The sequence below is a fragment of the Danio rerio genome, chromosome 12, assembly GCF_049306965.1.
Source record: "Danio rerio strain Tuebingen ecotype United States chromosome 12, GRCz12tu, whole genome shotgun sequence".
Classification (NCBI taxonomy): Eukaryota; Metazoa; Chordata; class Actinopteri; order Cypriniformes; family Danionidae; genus Danio; species Danio rerio.
In genome coordinates, this window is record NC_133187.1 from 49,997,448 (window position 1) to 50,015,000 (window position 17,553).

At 39.7% G+C, this 17,553-nt stretch overlaps 1 protein-coding gene across 8 annotated transcripts in view; it reads right to left on the reverse strand.

Moving 5' to 3' along the window:
• Positions 1–17,553, reverse strand: part of pdzd7b (PDZ domain containing 7b) — a 50,809-nt gene that overhangs the window by 22,598 nt on the left and 10,658 nt on the right. For 4 of the 8 annotated variants that reach the window (XM_009300706.5, XM_068224838.2, XM_073918954.1 and 1 more), the window contains exons 7-17: positions 15,760–15,820; positions 15,091–15,486; positions 14,728–14,877; positions 10,816–10,931; positions 10,657–10,748; positions 8,402–8,493; positions 7,856–7,927; positions 6,742–6,976; positions 4,712–4,956; positions 3,011–3,111; positions 2,628–2,800 (exon numbers count right to left, since the gene is read on the reverse strand). In XM_009300706.5, the coding sequence (XP_009298981.2) occupies positions 2,648–2,800; positions 3,011–3,111; positions 4,712–4,956; positions 6,742–6,976; positions 7,856–7,927; positions 8,402–8,493; positions 10,657–10,748; positions 10,816–10,931; positions 14,728–14,877; positions 15,091–15,486; positions 15,760–15,820 (1,713 nt within the window). In that variant the 3' untranslated portion in view covers positions 2,628–2,647. Of the gene's footprint in view, positions 1–2,627; positions 2,801–3,010; positions 3,112–4,711; positions 4,957–6,741; positions 6,977–7,855; positions 7,928–8,401; positions 8,494–10,656; positions 10,749–10,815; positions 10,932–13,756; positions 13,898–14,727; positions 14,878–15,090; positions 15,487–15,759; positions 15,821–17,553 lie in introns of those variants that run through there. The other 4 variants (XM_073918957.1, XM_073918958.1, XM_073918955.1 and 1 more) reach the window with 2 other exon arrangements.

Here is a 17,553-nt window from a genome sequence, read left to right on the forward strand (position 1 = left end):
AAAAACTCAATTGTTTGCTCATCTGCAGTTTATTTTTACATTAATGTTGCAGTTAATAACAACCCGGCATTTCTGAGAACACCACTTCAGCTATTACTAGTTTATTATTATTATTATTTACAGGTGTAAAACACAACAAACAATATAAGTTATTATTAGTACATTATTACTAATATGTTGTGTTGTGTAAGCAGCCAATTAACTAAATTTGGACAATTTTAACAGTAAAATGAGGAAATACCAATCATGAAAGCTACTGACTGTTATATATCTGTACCAAATCCAAGCATTAGACTTTCATAATACTGAGTAATATATAGTCGTGCACCATATAGAAGCCACTGTGAATAGACCAAAGCATCGCTGCTGTGTATCTGCTCTGTATCTTGTCGGTGATTGTGGCGGTGTTGTCATCTTTTTTTATTAATTAACATGTTAACAGTATTTGTATGAAGCCAACACACTGTATATTTTTCGTGCTGTATATTTAAATGGTCCTAAAAGCTGTTTGTAATAAACTCCTACAATGGATCACGTTTCCTGTGTTTTATTCAATGCTGGCAACACTTCGCTTTAAAAATACTGATATTTATAAGGAGCTAACTCAGTGGTTAGCATGATCGCCTCACAGCAAGAAGGTTGCTGGTTTGAGTCCCGGCTGGGTCAGTTGGCGTTTCTGTGTGGAGTTTGCATGTTCTCCCTGTGTTGGTGTGGGTTTCCTCCGGGTGCTCCGGTTTCCCCCACAGTCCAAACACATGCGCTATTGGGGAATTGATCAATTACATTGGACGTAGTGTATGAGTGTGTATGGGTGTTTCCCAGTACTAGGTTGCAGCTGGATGGGCATCCACTGTGTAAAACATATGCTGGATAAGTTGGCGGTTTATTCCGCTGTGGCGACCCCTGATGAATAAGGAGATTAAGCTAAAGAAAAATGAATTAATGATATTCATAATAAGTTAAAAGTGTTTATTTTGAATTTAACAAACAATTAAAAGTTAAAAGATGTTGTGTTATAGTGCTCTTTGCAACCACAAAACTGCACTTCACACATCTTTATTTGGTGTTTATTATATTGGCACTGCATCACGTAATATTGAATGTGCATTTTGTTGGCAGCTGTGATTTCTGAGGCAGTCTGGTTTATCTTTTCTGACATGATTCCAGAGGGGCAGTGCACACAAGCAAGATAAGGGATTAAGCTGGGATTTTCAATCTATCCTGGCTGAATTTAGCCCTGACTGAGTTGCATGGAACTTGCTAAATTAAGCTAAATTAATTATTACTATGAAGATATTGGGCTCTGTTTTAATGATCTAAGGAAAGTCTAAAGTGCATGGCGCAGAAGCATTAAAGAGGCATGTCCGAATGCAGTTTTGCAATTTTAAGGATGGATAAATACAGCTCAGCCTGCCTGTCAGACATTTCACACTGGATGAGAGATCATCATCTTCAGCTGAACCTCACAAAAACAGAAATGCTTAAAGTTTCTGCCAACCCGACTTTACATCACAACTTTTCAATCCAGATGGATGGGGCAACCATTACTGCATCCAAAACGGTGAAAAGCCTTGGAGTAACGATTGATGACCAACTGAACTTCTCTGACCACATTTCTAGAACTGCTCGATTGTGCAGATTCACACTCTATAACATCAGAAAGATCCGACCCTTCTTATCTGAACATGCAGCTCGACTCCTTGTTCAAGCTCTTGTTCTCTCCAGACTGGACTATTGCAACTCTCTACTAGCCGGGCTTCCAGCTAACTCTATCAAGCCTCTTCAGCAGCTCCAGAACGCAGCAGCACGAATGGTCTTCAATGAACCTAAACGAGCACATGTCACTCCGCTGCTCATCCGTTTGCACTGGCTGCCAGTTGCTGCTTGCATCAAATTCAAAGCTCTGATGTTTGCTTACAAAGTGACTTCTGGCTTTGCTCCTTATCTGCTCTCGCTTCTGCAGATGTATGTGCCCTCCAGAAACTTGCGTTCTGTGAATGAACGTCGCCTCGTGGTTCCATCCCAAAGAGGGAAGAAATCACTTTCCCGAACTCTCACGCTCAATCTGCCCAGTTGGTGGAATGAACTCCCTAACTGCATCAGAACAGCAGAGTCACTCGCTGTCTTCAAGAAACCACTAAAAACTCAACTATTTAATCTCCACTACACTTCCTAATCTGCAATTGCCTCTCTGGTTCTACCGCCAACTGTATTACAAAAATTAATTACTAATGTTTTGCTTCTTACACTTTCTTTACACACCTGAAACTTGCCTACAGCACTTATTCATTGTTGCTCTTATAGTTGTGTAAATTGCTTCCTTGTCCTCATTTGTAAGTCGCTTTGGATAAAATCGTCTGCTAAATGACTAAATGTAAATGTTTTCCTTATTTTGTAAAAGCACACACACGTTTGTTGTTGTTGTGAGTATACACAACAAAAAGTAGACACAGCAGATTGGATTGACATATTGATCTTATCTGTACGATCAAAACTGAAAGTGTAGTTTGAGTTCATTTCAGCAGTTTGACGACACTACAGATGAAAAGGCGTATACGCGGTCTTCAACTCCAGGGGGTTAAACACTTTAGTCACTATAATGATGATTGTGTGTGATGAATACATACGGTAAGGCATGAATCCTGCGTCACGAGACTCTGGGATCTCTGGGAACTTTGACCACAAGCTGCATGGGGTTAATGCTCTTATTACTGAAGGCCTGTCGTATGATGTCCACTGCGTCCTGATGGGTGACGTCCTGCAGAGACACGCCGTCCACTGACACCAGCTCAAAACCAGCCTGAGAAACACACAGAAACATCATGAGCTCAGACACTGTGTGTGTTCATTCATTCATTTTCCTTCAGCTTAGTCCCTTTATTCATCAGGGGTCGCCACAGCGGAATGAACCGCCAACTATTCCAGCATATGTTTTACACAGCGGATGCCCTTCCAGCTGCAACCCAGCACTGGGAAATGTGTTCAATCATCCACAGGTTTTTTTATTCACCTGCAGATCATCACTCGTAGACGCGGCTCCTCCTGGAAAAATCCTCTCGATCTTCACCATGGGCTGAACACGAGACTCTGATCCTCCAGATATACTGATCCCTGACACACAGAAAACAGAAGAAGCAACAGATCTTTAGGACTGAGTGTTGAGATAATATAAAAACAGCATGCTCAGACTAAAACTATGGTTAAAATAATCGTTATGGAAAACAGAAAAAAATTATGATGCATTTAAAGGCGTAACTAGGTTAATTAGGGTAACTAGGCAGGTTAGGGTAATTAGGCAAGTTATTGTATAACGATGGTTTGTTCTGTATGGAAGGTAAATCCTGCCAATTTTAAATAAATCAAATAAACATTGGAAATGAAAATGAAAATCAGATTAACAATTTCATTTTAAAACATTAATCGCAAAATATCTGCCAAAATTAAAAAGGAAATGAAATTATTTAATTTTCATTTTCACTTTGACAACACATCGTCCCTGTCAAATTGATCATTAAAATGAAGTTGCCGATTTAACATTTCATTTCCACTGCATTTGCACGTCAAGACTGCCAATATTAAAATAAAAAGTCAAACTGAAAAATAAAATGCAAACACAATTTTTACAAAGCGTGTTATTAATGTTCTCGCTCTAATAGTGACATAATTCAAATTAAAACGTAAATTTAAGCTTTCCTTTTATTGACACTTTCTCATTTCAGTTTTCATTTTCGATTTCATTTTCAACCTCAACCTTTATGCAAAGCCTATGCTAATCAGTGGGAGGGGCGTATTCAAGTGACGTCGAGTGCTTTCACACACAGAGCCCGAGTGCAGAAGCACGGTTTTGATGGATGGACAGCGTGAGTTACTAGTGTATATACAGTATAACAGAAGTAAAATGGCATAAACTGTTAGTCAGCTTTTACGTGAAGCAGCTGCTGCATTGGTACAGCAAGAGGAACACGGGACACAGGAGAACCAAACGTCAAACATCCGTCCCGCAGGCAGGACGTGGAAATGCAGTGAAAATGAATTGTTAAATTGGCAACTTCATTTTAATTATCAATTTGACAGGGACAATGTGAATTTTGGCAGATATTTTGCGATTAATGTTTTAAAATGAAACTGTTAATCTGATTTTCATTTTCATTTCCTATGTTTATTTGATTTATTTAAAATTGGCAGGATTTACCTTCCATAGTTCTGTAGACTAACGAAAAAATATATAGCTTAAAGGGGCTAATAATATTGACCTTAAAATGGTTATTAAAAAAATTGTAAATAAAACAAATTAGACTTTCAAATAAGACAAATTAGACTTTCTCCAGAAAAATATATATATATAATCAGACATACTGTAAAATATTTTAAAAAGAAAAAAAATTCAGAAGGCAAATAATTCTGACTTCAACTGTGTATACACACACACACACACACACACACACACACACACTAGTAATATATATTAAGTCTTACATGCATAGAAGTAAAAAACTAAAGTAAATAATTAAAGATATGTTTTGTTGCTTGTTCTGTTGTATGCATAAGAGTTTAAAGTTTATTACCTGTTTATTTTACTGTGATCATTACATAAAAAAATAGCTAATAATATAGAATTCCTCAAGGGATATGTTATACAGTGTATCTTAATAAAATATCACATATTTGTCCAGCATAATGCAGCCCTAATTAAAAAAAGAAGCGTGAATACCCAGAGACTGCTTGGTTTTGCTGATATGGACAGTCGTGAGCTCGAACTCGGGCTGGATGTGGACGTCTGGAGCTGTTTTTTTCCCACACATCTGCTCAGCGGGCGACACTGTGGAACTGTGGGATTTCTTCAGAGAGCCGAAGACCTGAGCCAGCAGCGGCCTCTTGTGTCGAGGAGCGTCCACTACAGTGAACAGCACGTCGTCTTCAGGACTCTCTGACCGGACAGCGCTAGAAGGGATACAGCTGTAGAGGGAAAATAATGAGAATTATTCATATTATTTATTTATTTACCCATTAAATTGTATTGTACTAATGTCTACCCCTAAATATTTACAATTGAGAAGTTTTATTTTTACACATTTGAAAAATTCAACACTGCCCCCCCCCCCAGTTCCACAGTTCCACAGTTATTGGAAACTCTTACAGAACAAGATTGTTCCATAAAAGGCCGGATTACACAATTATATAACATATTAAGAGAAAATCATAAAGAAAACTCAAAGACTAGCATGGATCTGGAGGACTGGAATATAATTTGTTTGAATGTGTAACGGAGGCCAGCTAGTGTGTGCTGTGCAGGTACACCTCACTCCTCTGACCTCTAAAGGTGCTCTAGCGACAGCCGCTAGAGGTCATGGTCTTTAGCCTCTTTGTTAGAGCAACTGAGTCCTATGCGGAAGGTCGCCAGTTCGATACCAGTTCGGAGCGCATTGGGTGGTGTAGGACCGGCGGGGTTACAAATGCACACAAAAACCCCCACTAAACTCCCGTTTGAGATTGCTACAACATAACTGGATAATGAGAACTTATATTACTCCTGTAAGATTAAATAAATTCAACCCTAATATCCCTGATCTGTGTTTTAAATCCAAGAAGATACAAGGTACATTTTTTCATTGTGTGTGGGAGTGTGAGGAGGTACAAAAATTTTGGGTGGAGGTGACTCTATATATTTCACAATTTATTTCCACTCCAATTCCTTTATGCCCTGCATTATGTATATTGAATATGTATGAAGACAGTTGTACTTTGTCTACTAAAGAAAGAAAATTGATTGACTTATGTTTAATACAAGCAAGGCGCTGTATTGCTTTATGTTGGAAAAATGGTAATCACCCCTCTATTGGACTTTGGTTGAGAAGCATTATAACATGCCTGACTCTTGAAAAGCTTACATATATAATAAGGAAAAAAATTTCAAGGAGTTTATAAATTAAAATTAATAAGGAGTTTTGTGATATCTGGGAGGTGTTTTTTTAAATTAACTAAAAAACAGAGATATTGAAGAAGCTCTGGAAGTCTGAAATTGTGGAATGTTAATTGGTGCTTGATTAGAATAATTTTTATTTATTATTATTATTATTTATTATTATTATTATTTATTTTTATTAATTTACTGTAAAATTATTTTAATCTAAATTCCCCCCCCCCCCCCCCCCCCCCAAAGCCTATCTAGGGTAAGTTTTGGGTATTGGGGTTTGAATTATTGTAAAATCTTGAAAAAAATTCAATAAAGACATGTTATTATTTTAATTATTTAATAAATAGTTCTTATTATTTTTTAAATATTATTTTAATAAACCTATATGTTTAAAGTCTACCCCTACACATCCTTTACAGTAATGTCAAAACAGTAGTTATACAGAGTATTAATCATATTATTTAATAAATTAAACATTTAATTGTATTTTATTAATGTCAACTCCTACCTAACCCTCGCAGTAATGTCAAAACAGTAATTATACAGAGTATTATTCATATTATTTATTAAATTACACATTAAATTGTATTTTATTAATGTCTACCCCTACCCCAACCCTCACAGTAAAGCCAAAACAGTAATTATACAAATTATTAATCATATTATTTATTTAATTACCCATTTAATTGTATTTTATTAATGTCTACCCCCACCCCAACCCTCCCGGTAATAATAGGAAGATATGTAAAAATATAAATTATTGTTGTACACAAAGATTATGCTATATTAATGCGAGTTTCCAGAGCTGTATCCCTTCTAGACTTTACCTCTCTGAGCGTCTGTTCTCCGTCAGCAGCCAGTTTGGCAGCAGCGCCTTCGTCCTGGAGGAATTCACAGAGTCTGAAGGACCGAAAGTGTCCAGCGGGACGTCCAGCAGGGGACTGAAGGATCTGGGTTGATCTGCAGGACAGCAGGATAAACGCAGGAGCTCCAGACTCTCCAGAAGCTGATTCTGCCTCTTTATATCGTCTGCGGCCTGCAGCTCGAATCCACCCTGCAGATCTGAAGCAGAAAACACACGCTTTACACTCACTACGTTGTTTAAATAGCAAAGGCGTTTTACTTGCATTGCTAATTTAAGGCAACTGAATTAGACGACATGTCCCGGCTGGGTCAGTTTTCATTTCTGTGTGGAGTTTGCATGTTCTCCCCGTGTTGGCTCCGGTTTCCCCCTCAGTCCAAACACATGCGATATAGGTGAATTGGGTAAGCTAAATTGGCCGTAGTGTATGTCCTGGTCTTCCAGGTTGGAGGTTGAGCGTTGGGCTAATGACCTACCTCATCAAATCCAGCTCATTCTGTAGATCAGTGTTTCTCAACCACGTTCTTTTGGAGGACCACCAGCTCTGCACATTTTTCATGTCTCCTTAACCAAACACACCTGATTCAGATCATCAGCTTATTAGCACAGATTGACAGACCAATAATAGGTGTGACAGACAAAGGAGACATGCAGTGTTGGTGGTCCTCCAGGGATGTGGTTGAGAAACACTGCTGTTGATGGTTTTTAACCTTAAGGACAAGGTTAAACACCATATTTTTTCCAGGTACAACGTCTATTGTGTAAATATTGTGACCGCAACTCACTTTAAAAGAAATGTGAGATGAGACTCTGATTGGTTTAATGCACATTACACCCATCACACACCCATTAAGAGAGTAAGGACAGCCCTTTTAGACCATGCGCCTGGTGCACAGACTATTTTTCCCATACTTAAAATAGCACAAGTGGATCTGAGTGCACCTGTGCAATGCACTTTAGACCATCCACTTAGATCATTCAGCATAGAGCCATTCTGTATATGTGGTTGTTCATCTGAGATTATATCTCCCAAATTTTAAGACCTGCCAAAGATCAGATCATCTTGATGTACTGCTCACCTGGTACAGGTGTGATGAGGTGCCGTCGAGGAGCGAGTCCCGTCTGCGGAGAGCGCAGAGGAGAACTCCTGCCTGCATTAAACACACAACACTAATCAACATCCATAAACCACTGACACTGGGTTCTTACACCTTTTACAAAGTCAAATTTAAGCATTTTTCAAGCACTTTTAGGTGCATTTTCAGATGTTTTCCTGCATTTACAAGTGTGGTAAAAACATATTAAACATTCATATACAGTACATGCTTCATCGCATTATTCATTCATTCATTTTCCTTTGGCTTAGTCCCTTTATTAATCCGGAGTTGCCCCAGGGGAATGAACCGCCAACTTATCCAGCATATATTTTACACAGCGGATGCCCTTCCAGCTGCAACCCATCACTGGAAAACACTCATTCACTCTCACATTCACACACACAATCACACTATGGCCAATTTAGTTAATCAATTCCCCTATAGTAATATAAATTGAAGCATTTAAAAAAAAATTCAGCACCCTTGTGAACCTTCAACATTCAGATTTAATCATTATGATCAATTTACGTGAGCGACTCTTCAGGATATCATATGCTTCCTCTTCAAATGGAGACACCATGCTATTGAAGAGCGGAAGATCACTAGTGAAGACGAGCGTCCTGAGAGAAACAGAGAGAAACATTTTCTAGATAAATAAAAACATTCTTTTTTTGGAGATAACAGAGTCTCAATCATAACAAAACATGTGGATGCTGCTAAATCATATAAAAAAAGCACTTAGTAAGCAGGGAAGAGTGCAATATTTTGTCAAACTGAATTGAATAGGTGGTAAAACACAGATATGAGCAGTATTAATGAAGATATTAGACTAATATTTTAGCTATTTGTGCAGAAGTGATAAGAACAAACATGAATGTTGTCCAGATTCTTGCTCACACTGCTTCAGTTTGGCCACAAACACCTTTTTGTTTCTCGGTTTTCCTCTCTTCGGCTTGATTTGCTATCATTTGTGTCAGTCAGTCTATAGTACTTCCCAGATAGCATACGAATGTGGGCCACTTTAGGCAGTTATGCGGCACTGGTGGTATTTCTTCGGCCCAGACAAAATGAATATGAGCCTGAAGTGGCCCACCTGTATAGTGGCAAAGGGGGGCCAAAGATGCAAATTCATATATGGGCCACTTAAGGCAAAGATTTGGCACTTGTAATCAATTTGGCAAAATGTAATCTGATTGTGAGTCTAATGTGGCCCATGTGGAAAATGATCAATTTGGCCCAAATGACAGAGGACAAATGTGGGCCACATAGTGGCATAGTCATTTAAGAAAAATCTGGGTCTAAACCTAAAGGGGCGCACACGTGTAGGTGTAAATGTGGCCCAGTTATCTTAAGACAAACGTGGGCCACTTTTGGCAAATATTTGGCACAGTAAGCTCTGGCTATTGTGGCTGTGAGACTAATGTGGCCCAGAGAAAATATGGCAAATGTGGCCCAGTTATCTTAGAACATATATGGGCCACTTTTGGCAAATATTTGGCACAGTTAGCTCTGGCTAATGTCGCTGTGAGCCTATAGTGGCCCAGAGATGATATGGAAAATGTGGCCCAGTTATCTTAAAACAAATGTGGGCCCCTTTTGGCAAATTTTCGGCACAGTAAACTCTGGCTAATGCAGCCGTTAGCCTATAGTGGCCCAGAGAAGATATGGAAAATGTGGCCCAGTTATCCTAAAACAAATGTGGGCCCCTTTTGGCAAATATTTAGCACAGTTAGCTCTGGCTAATGTGGCCGTTAGCCTACAGTGGCCCAGAGAAGATATGGAAAATGTGGCTCAGTTATCTTAAAACATATGTGGACCACTAAAGTCACCATCATGGAGTGTTTGCTGAACCTCTTAATATAAATTTTCTCTTGGGCTGCTGTTACTTTTCAGAACTTTGCTTGAAATGTTTTAATTACAGCAAACGAAATGAAGTGAGGCACAACCTGTGATGAAATATTATAATTCACTGATGTTTTCCAATGTTTAATCTATTATTAGAAGTAATAGGCCAGATTTGGGCCAGAATAAAAGCAAACTGTGGCCCAGAATAGGGTCAGTTCTGGTTCATTTGGTTGAATTCTGGCTGATATGTGGTATTGCTTTGGCTGTTTTGTGGCCCAGATCTGACAAACAGGAGCAGACTGCCCTAAAGCCATCATTCCATTCAGTATGTGGTCCAGATGTAAGTGTCTGGTGTGGGCCGGATCTGGGCCAGAATAAAAGCAAACTGTGGCCCAGAATAGGGTCAGTTCTGGTTCATTTAGTTGAATTCTGGCTGATATGTGGTATTGCTTTGGCTGTTTTGTGGCCCAGATCTGACAAACAGGAGCAGACCGCCCTAGAGCCATCATTCCATTTAGTCTGTGGTCCAGATGTAAGCGTCTGGTGTGGGCCGGATCTGGGCCAGAATAAAAGCAAACTGTGGTCCAGAATAGGGTCAGTTCTGGTTCATTTAGTTGAATTCTGGCTGATGTGGGATATTGCTATGGCTTAATTGTGGCCCAGATCTGGCAAACAGGAGTGGACCGCCCTAGAGCCATCATTCCATGCGGTATGTGGGTCGGATGTAAGTGTCTGGTGTGGGCCGGACTTGAGCCACATGAATTTTGCTAGCTGGGTTTAAAATATTTACTCCAGTATGACAGCCCAAAACATGACAATAATTGATCATTTTCACCAACATTATTCAGCAAAAATATCCAAGTTTGATTCAGTTAAGTGGCTTTGTTTACATTCTGCTCTCCAATATGGCCGACTGATGATTCCTCTTATCGTCTCACCTGATTTCTCGAAGCAGCAGAAGCTTCTCTGGTGTGTTTAGGATGGACAGCAGCGGATGAACAAGCGTCTGCAGGCCTCGCTCTGATAAATACTGTCAGAAGAGCACATCAGTCTTCAGTCGCTTTGGAAAATTATATGATCACCGTCATCTCTCTTACCCTCCTACAGATTCCCATGAGCACAGACACATCTTCATCCTCCAGCAATCTGACGGCCATTTCTCGTAGAGGAACCAGACTATCCTGCTCAGAAACATCACCATTACACCTGCCGGCTGGAAAACAAAACCATTTATATGTTTTTTACTCTTATTTTCTATTGGAACATACAAAAAAATCAATAAGGTAAACAATTGGGATACAGATGGAAACAGAGATCAGCTTTTACCTCTTTTTCTTGTCCAAAAATGTAAAAAAAACTTTAAATGTATCTACATTTAAGTGGTAATAATCCATGAAAACATGAAGATAGAATAAAATGTATTTTAGTTTAAAGACAAAGGCTTGGTTCTTTATTTACTGAAATTATTAAGATATTTTATACTTCTCTTTTAGAGTTTTTGTGTTATCTGTTTACTGTCACGATTGGTGGAATGGTAAAGGAGCGAGGACTCAATCACACTAAATAATATGGGTTTTTTATTAATTATAAAATAAAACAATTAAAGGAAACAAAAACAATCCCAAGAGAGGAAAACATTAAACACAAACAAACTTGGCTGGACTAGCAGGGAGTATCAGGACGGCAGAAACAGGAAGAGCAACATACGTAGACAAACTGGCACAGGATGGCAGACAAGAGGGAGCTATAAAGGAGCATGAATTAAGAAACAAAGAGGTGAACAGATAATTGGATAACAAGGAGGGTGGCACTAGACCAGGGCTTTTCATTTGGCAGCCCACAACTTGTTCCGGCCCTCCAAACAGTGTGACCAAGACATTAAAAATAAATTTAGTTCAGTCAAAAAATGGCCGCTATAGTTATGAATGGGAGTGCGTCTGTTTAATACAGCACGAGCTGCAGTTGAAGGCTGCGCAGAGCGTGAGTCACCTAACATTAATTGAGTGGGACGGGCAGCAGTAAACATTTGGATATGTTTGCAGAAAAAGCCTTTTGTACAATGCACTGATTACGTTAATAGGGGTGCAACGATTAGCCGATTTCACTATTAACCGCGATTTAATTTATTATGGTTGATTAATCGTAAAGGCATTTCAACGCCACGTTTCTGTTGCACGGAACAAAACTCCTGCAACTAAACAAAGCCAGCTGTGTGCTAGTTTAAAGGTTCGAGCTTATACTGAGGCTAATACGCAGACACATTGGATTAACTATAGCAGCAGGCCATTCACATATTGCGTCTTTTGCAAATGCAAGTTCATTATTTCCTATGGAGACGTGCGCACACAGTAGAAATGATCTCACGCTGTAGTGGTGAGGGTTGTGTGTGGCTTTCAGTTGAATGTAAACAAAAGATATGTTAGACGAATTATTACAAATTATTATGATTATGTATGTATGAATGCAAATAATAATAACAGTTAATTTAAATTCTTAGCTACTATATATAGCTTAAATTAACATTAGACAAATACTATTTTTTATTCTTTCTTATTTATTTATTCATTGTTCTGTCATTTATTTTCATTGTAAAATTATCACTCGTGTTTAAATCAAAAACTTTTTCATTTATTTTTAAGTCCAAAGAGAGAAATGGACTATTGTTTTTGTTTTTATTAATATTTTGTGCTTGATTTGGTTACTTAGCAGCAATAAACAACACTTTAAAATATAAGCAGTTTTCTTGTGATTTTCTAAACTAGTATTGTTTTAAATTTAATAAATGCATAATAATCGTGATAACCGTGAAACCTTGATTATTCTTCACAAAATATTATCGTACAACCAACATCTGTAATCGTTGAATCCCTAATTGTTACGCAGTTTAAAACAACATATGAATGTGTCTGAATGTAGAAGAAGCCTACTCAAGCAATGCACTGCTTTTGTTGTGCTTTGAAATACAACATTTGAATGTTTGTTAAAAAAAAAGCCACATTTTACAATGCACTGATGTTATGTAGTTTCAAAATACAACATAATAACATTTTAATGTTGAAAAAGCCAATGTGGGTGTCTTAGGGAGCAAAAATACAACATATGAGCTCTTACAGTATATTGCTGTTGTGTTATCACTTATTTTGCAAGTCACATCTCTCCGGCCCCTCATTTGGGATGCTTTTTATGAACTAGCCCCCCTGACAAACTAATTGAATAGCCCTGAACTAGACAATAGACAGAAGAGCACATGCTAGAAAAGAAAACACAAGCCGTGTGCTCACATAAAACAGGAGTAGAACACGCAGCCAGTGAGAGAACCCATTAACCGCATGTTCACATGAAACACAACAGCATGTGGCCAAGTGTAAACACAGGCCATGTGCAACAAACAACGGCAACACAGACAGAACGCAAGAGTACACGATACTTGAAGTTTATTAATAAACTAATTTCGAGAGGATCACGTGTTTATGATTGCTTGCAGCCGGTCCTGCAGTATTCAATTTATGATTCACCAATCAAATGATTCCTAAGCCACTATAAATACCCTCAGCTCCATATAGCAGCCATCTTCATTTTCAAGAATGCCCCATCCCACCCCTGCTCCTCCTCCTTTCCTAGATGGGTGGCACAGTGGCCCCGTGGTTAGCACTGTTGCCTCACAGCAAGAACATCACTGGTTCTAGTCCCTACCAAGCCAGCCAACGTTTCTGTGCGGAGTTTACACGTTTTCCCCGTACTCACGTGGGTTTCCCCCAGGTTTCCCGGTTTCCTCCCATTGTCCAAAAACATGCAACTTAAGTCCAAATTGGCACCATAGACATGCTCCTAGTAAGTAGTTATCTCTTAAGAGCAATCCCTATCTGTTCATTAGCTACTATCTCGAGAACATTTACCTGAGCTCAAACTCCCCTCTCGCCTTGGAGGGAGCCCCGGGCTCGATGATCTTATGAGCTCAGGGCTCTCTCCCGGCACATGCCAAACAAGCTTTATAATCAATCATCAGCTAAGTGTGAACTCCTGAAATAAAACATTTACCGTGCAATCACACATGCAACATGCACGTTCCGATCCCAACTAGACTGCAGCATTGAGAATTAAACAGCAGCAAGGCTGCAAGCTAAACACCAAACACAAAGACGAAAGCGCACATCCAGACCCTACCCGGACTTCACGCATCTCCATCAAGTGGGAGAGTGTGCGGTCTGAGCACAGGCAAGATCACACTCATACAAAAACAAAGACAGACAATGACAGGAGTTATGAGTGCTCGACCCAAGAACACCTGAGTCGAGCACAACATACAAGACAAGACAGGACTAATGTCTGGACTCTGCCACCAAAACAAGAATTAACAAGACTGAAGTGGCAGAGGGCAGCACCGTGGTGCAGTGGGTAGCACAATCGCCTCACAGCAAGAAGGTCGCTGGTTCGACGCCCGGCTGTTGGCATTTCTGTGTGGAGTTTGCATGTTCTTCCCATGTTGGCGTGGGTTTCCTCCGGGTGCTTCGGTTTCCCGCACAGTCCAAATGCATGCACTATAGGTGAATTGAATAAGCTAAATTGGCCATAGTGTATGTGTGTGAATGTAAGAGTGTATGGGTGTTTCCCGGTGTTGGGTTGCATTTGCAAGGGCATCCGCTGTGTAAAAGCAGATGCTGGATAAGTTGGTGGTTCTTTCCGCTGTGGTGACCCCTGAATAATAAAGGAGCTAAGCCGAAAATAAAATGAATGAATGAATAAATCAAGTGGCAGAATCCTGACATATTCACCCAGGGTGTGAGAGTAACGTAATTTTAAATCTCTGTATGTCTGTTCATGTGGCAGAATTCACAATAAAGGTGACTTTTATTTTGATATATATTATGATCATATATTTACAGTAGAAAATAGTCTGATGGTCATCAATTTTTGGTCAAAATCATTAAAAAACGCGGATGTTGGCTGTCAATTATAAACAAATGCTGGCAGGGAAAGAGTTAATATCTTAAAACATTGTTTTGTATTACCAAGACTGCTCTCTGAGCATGGCGGTGATCTGGAACGTGATCTGGAGGAATCTCGCTTGTGGAAAAGACCAAAGAACGTTTTGGATCGCTGAAGCGGACTGCTGCCCCCTTCTCTTTCGGTCTGCTTCCTCTTCTGTTTCTTCTCCTCTTCTGTGAGAACAATTCATTACAATCAGAGAGACACTATTGATTATTAAAAACATTTTAAAGGGCACCTATTGTACCCCTTCAAGATTTAATATAATTTGTGTCCCCAGAATGTGTCTGTAAAGATTCAGCTCAAAAAACGCATCAGATTATCTATTATACCTTTCTGAATTTGGTCATTTTTAGCTCTGAAAGTGAAAACTATCAATACCACACCTGATATAGTCACATGACTGCGTGTGCGGCGTATGGGTGGGCTCGGTCGGCTGAGAGCGATGAGCAGAGATGTTTTCCGGCCTTCCCTCCGGCTCTCTCTGTTCCCGCTCCAGTCCTCGTCTGCTCGGCTCCGGATGGCAGAGTCCTGCAGCACTTCTGTCGGTCCTCGGCTCACCGTCCGCAGCCGCTCAGGCTGACCATCATCTTCAGTGGAGTCAGGATGAAACTGGGACTCAGTGGAGCTGCTAATGTTAGACATTTTGGCTCCTAAAGGCAAGCTAACAGGAAGTGTAGCCTGAGAGAATCCGCTCACAGATCCGAGAGGAGTACCGGAGGACAGAGACGAGCTGGAAGACTCAGAGTCCTGTAGAGATGAATACACGGTTCCACTGCCCGCTGGAGGAGTCAGAAGATACTGAAGATCAGTGTTATATCACTAGCTATGGTGGCCGAGAGAGCTTAACATGCTGCAGTTTAAGAAAACTAAAAAAATTAAGAAAAGATCCTCATGGGTTTGACAGCAGGAGCTGATGATTTTGTACTCTTTCCCTGACTAGCTGAAAACGCTGCTTTATTCATTAATGTTTTATGCCATAATACAGTTTTAAGCATGAATCTAATTTGCATCTTTGGATGGAAACACAGCTAGTGCTGTGAACTGACACTCACATTTGTTCATCCAGCTTAATTCCGTCACCATTTCTTTATAGGCTGGATATCTGCCTGCCTCCTGTAAAAGTAGAAAACAATCACATTTATACAGGTGAATAGGGTATATGCTGAGCTAGTGCTGTTCCCATGCTGATACACTTCCGGTGAACTGTTATTGTGAACTTTTATCCATTTTATACGGTTCCTTATACAGCATCGATGTTGTAATGTCATTAAAATACATCCAGTTAAATAAACTTTAGCATTTATTTAGTTGCTCAAGCGTAAAACGAGACAAAAAGCTGTTTACTCGCACGCGCCCGTCAGAAGCGGCAGGCTAACGCAGAAGCTTCATTTAAATAGAGGGTGGTAAAATAAATGCTCATATTATAAAGATATGGCGGGGGGAATGTAATGTAATGCAGTGCTTCTTGTACAATCTGAGACCCACTTTAAATCGGATATCACTCAGCCAGTGGAGATTGCTGATTTTTAAAGAAAACAGACCTTAAACGCAATGGATTTTGCATTGCCATTCAATTCGCCGGAAGCGCTTAACCCAGGTTACTGGCAAATTAAAAGTCCTATTAGCATGCTTCAGCATATACCCCTTAGCTCATTTCTAATAACTGATTTCTTTTCTCTTTGTCATGATGACAGCACATAATATTTAATTAGATATTCTTCAAGATACTAGTATTCAGCTTAAAGTAACATTTAAAGGCTTCACTAGGGTAATTAGGTTAACTACTGTATTCTAATTAGGCAAGTAATTGGACAATTGGCCAATCGAAAAAAATATTTCTTAAGGGGGATAATAATATTGACCTTAAAAATTATTTTTAAAATGTAAAAACTGTTTTTATTTCCAGCTAAACTAAAAGAAACTTGTCAGTAGATTCTCTATATTTACTTAAAATAAAATATTGGTGACACTAACACTGCGGAATAGCCTTCCTGAGAACATCCGAGGCTCAGACACACTCTCTCAGTTTAACACTAGAGTAAAGACCTGTCTGTTTAGTAAAGCATACACTCAATGCATCACTTAGCGGGTTCCACACAGGCTTCTGCATCTTGCTTATATACACTATGAACAGCAGCTACGCTAATTATTCTCTTTATCCTCTATTTCCACCTGGGGATACTCATCCTGAGGTCTTCAGATTATGCGGAGTCACTGATTGGATCCAAGACCAGCGACGAGATGTTCCCAAGGTGTCCATATCCTGGACCAGGCCGTATCCTGAGCTGCTGCTGCGCTGATGGTCATGGGGAGTGGAGAGCATGAGTCTGATTCCAGCGACGCTCCAGGGACAGACGAGTCTTCGCTGAGGCCATCTTCCAGCCTCCACCGCTGAGACTGCAGTTCTGCACAAGACTTTTGGCCAGCGGAGAAATTAAAATGGTTATGCCCAACTGAGTCTGGTTCTCTCAAGGTTTTTTTTCTTCACTCCTATCAGGTGAAGTTTTTTTTCCCTCTCCTCTGTCGCCACTGGCTTGCATGGTTCAGGATCGGTAGAGCTGTGCATCGATGAATTTGCTCTTCAGTGTTTGAACTCTCAGTAATGATTTAAACCACACTGAACTAAGCTAAACTGAACTGAACTTAAACACTAAAAACTGAACCACCCTGTTCCAGTTACTATGACCATTTATGTGAAGATGAACGCAAGTTTCTGGAGGGCACATAGATCTGCAGAAGTGAGTGCAGATAAGAAGGAGCAAGGCCAGAAGTTGCTTTGTAAGCAAACATCAGAGCTTTGAATTTGATGCGAGCAGCAACTGGCAGCCAGTGCAAACGGATGAGCA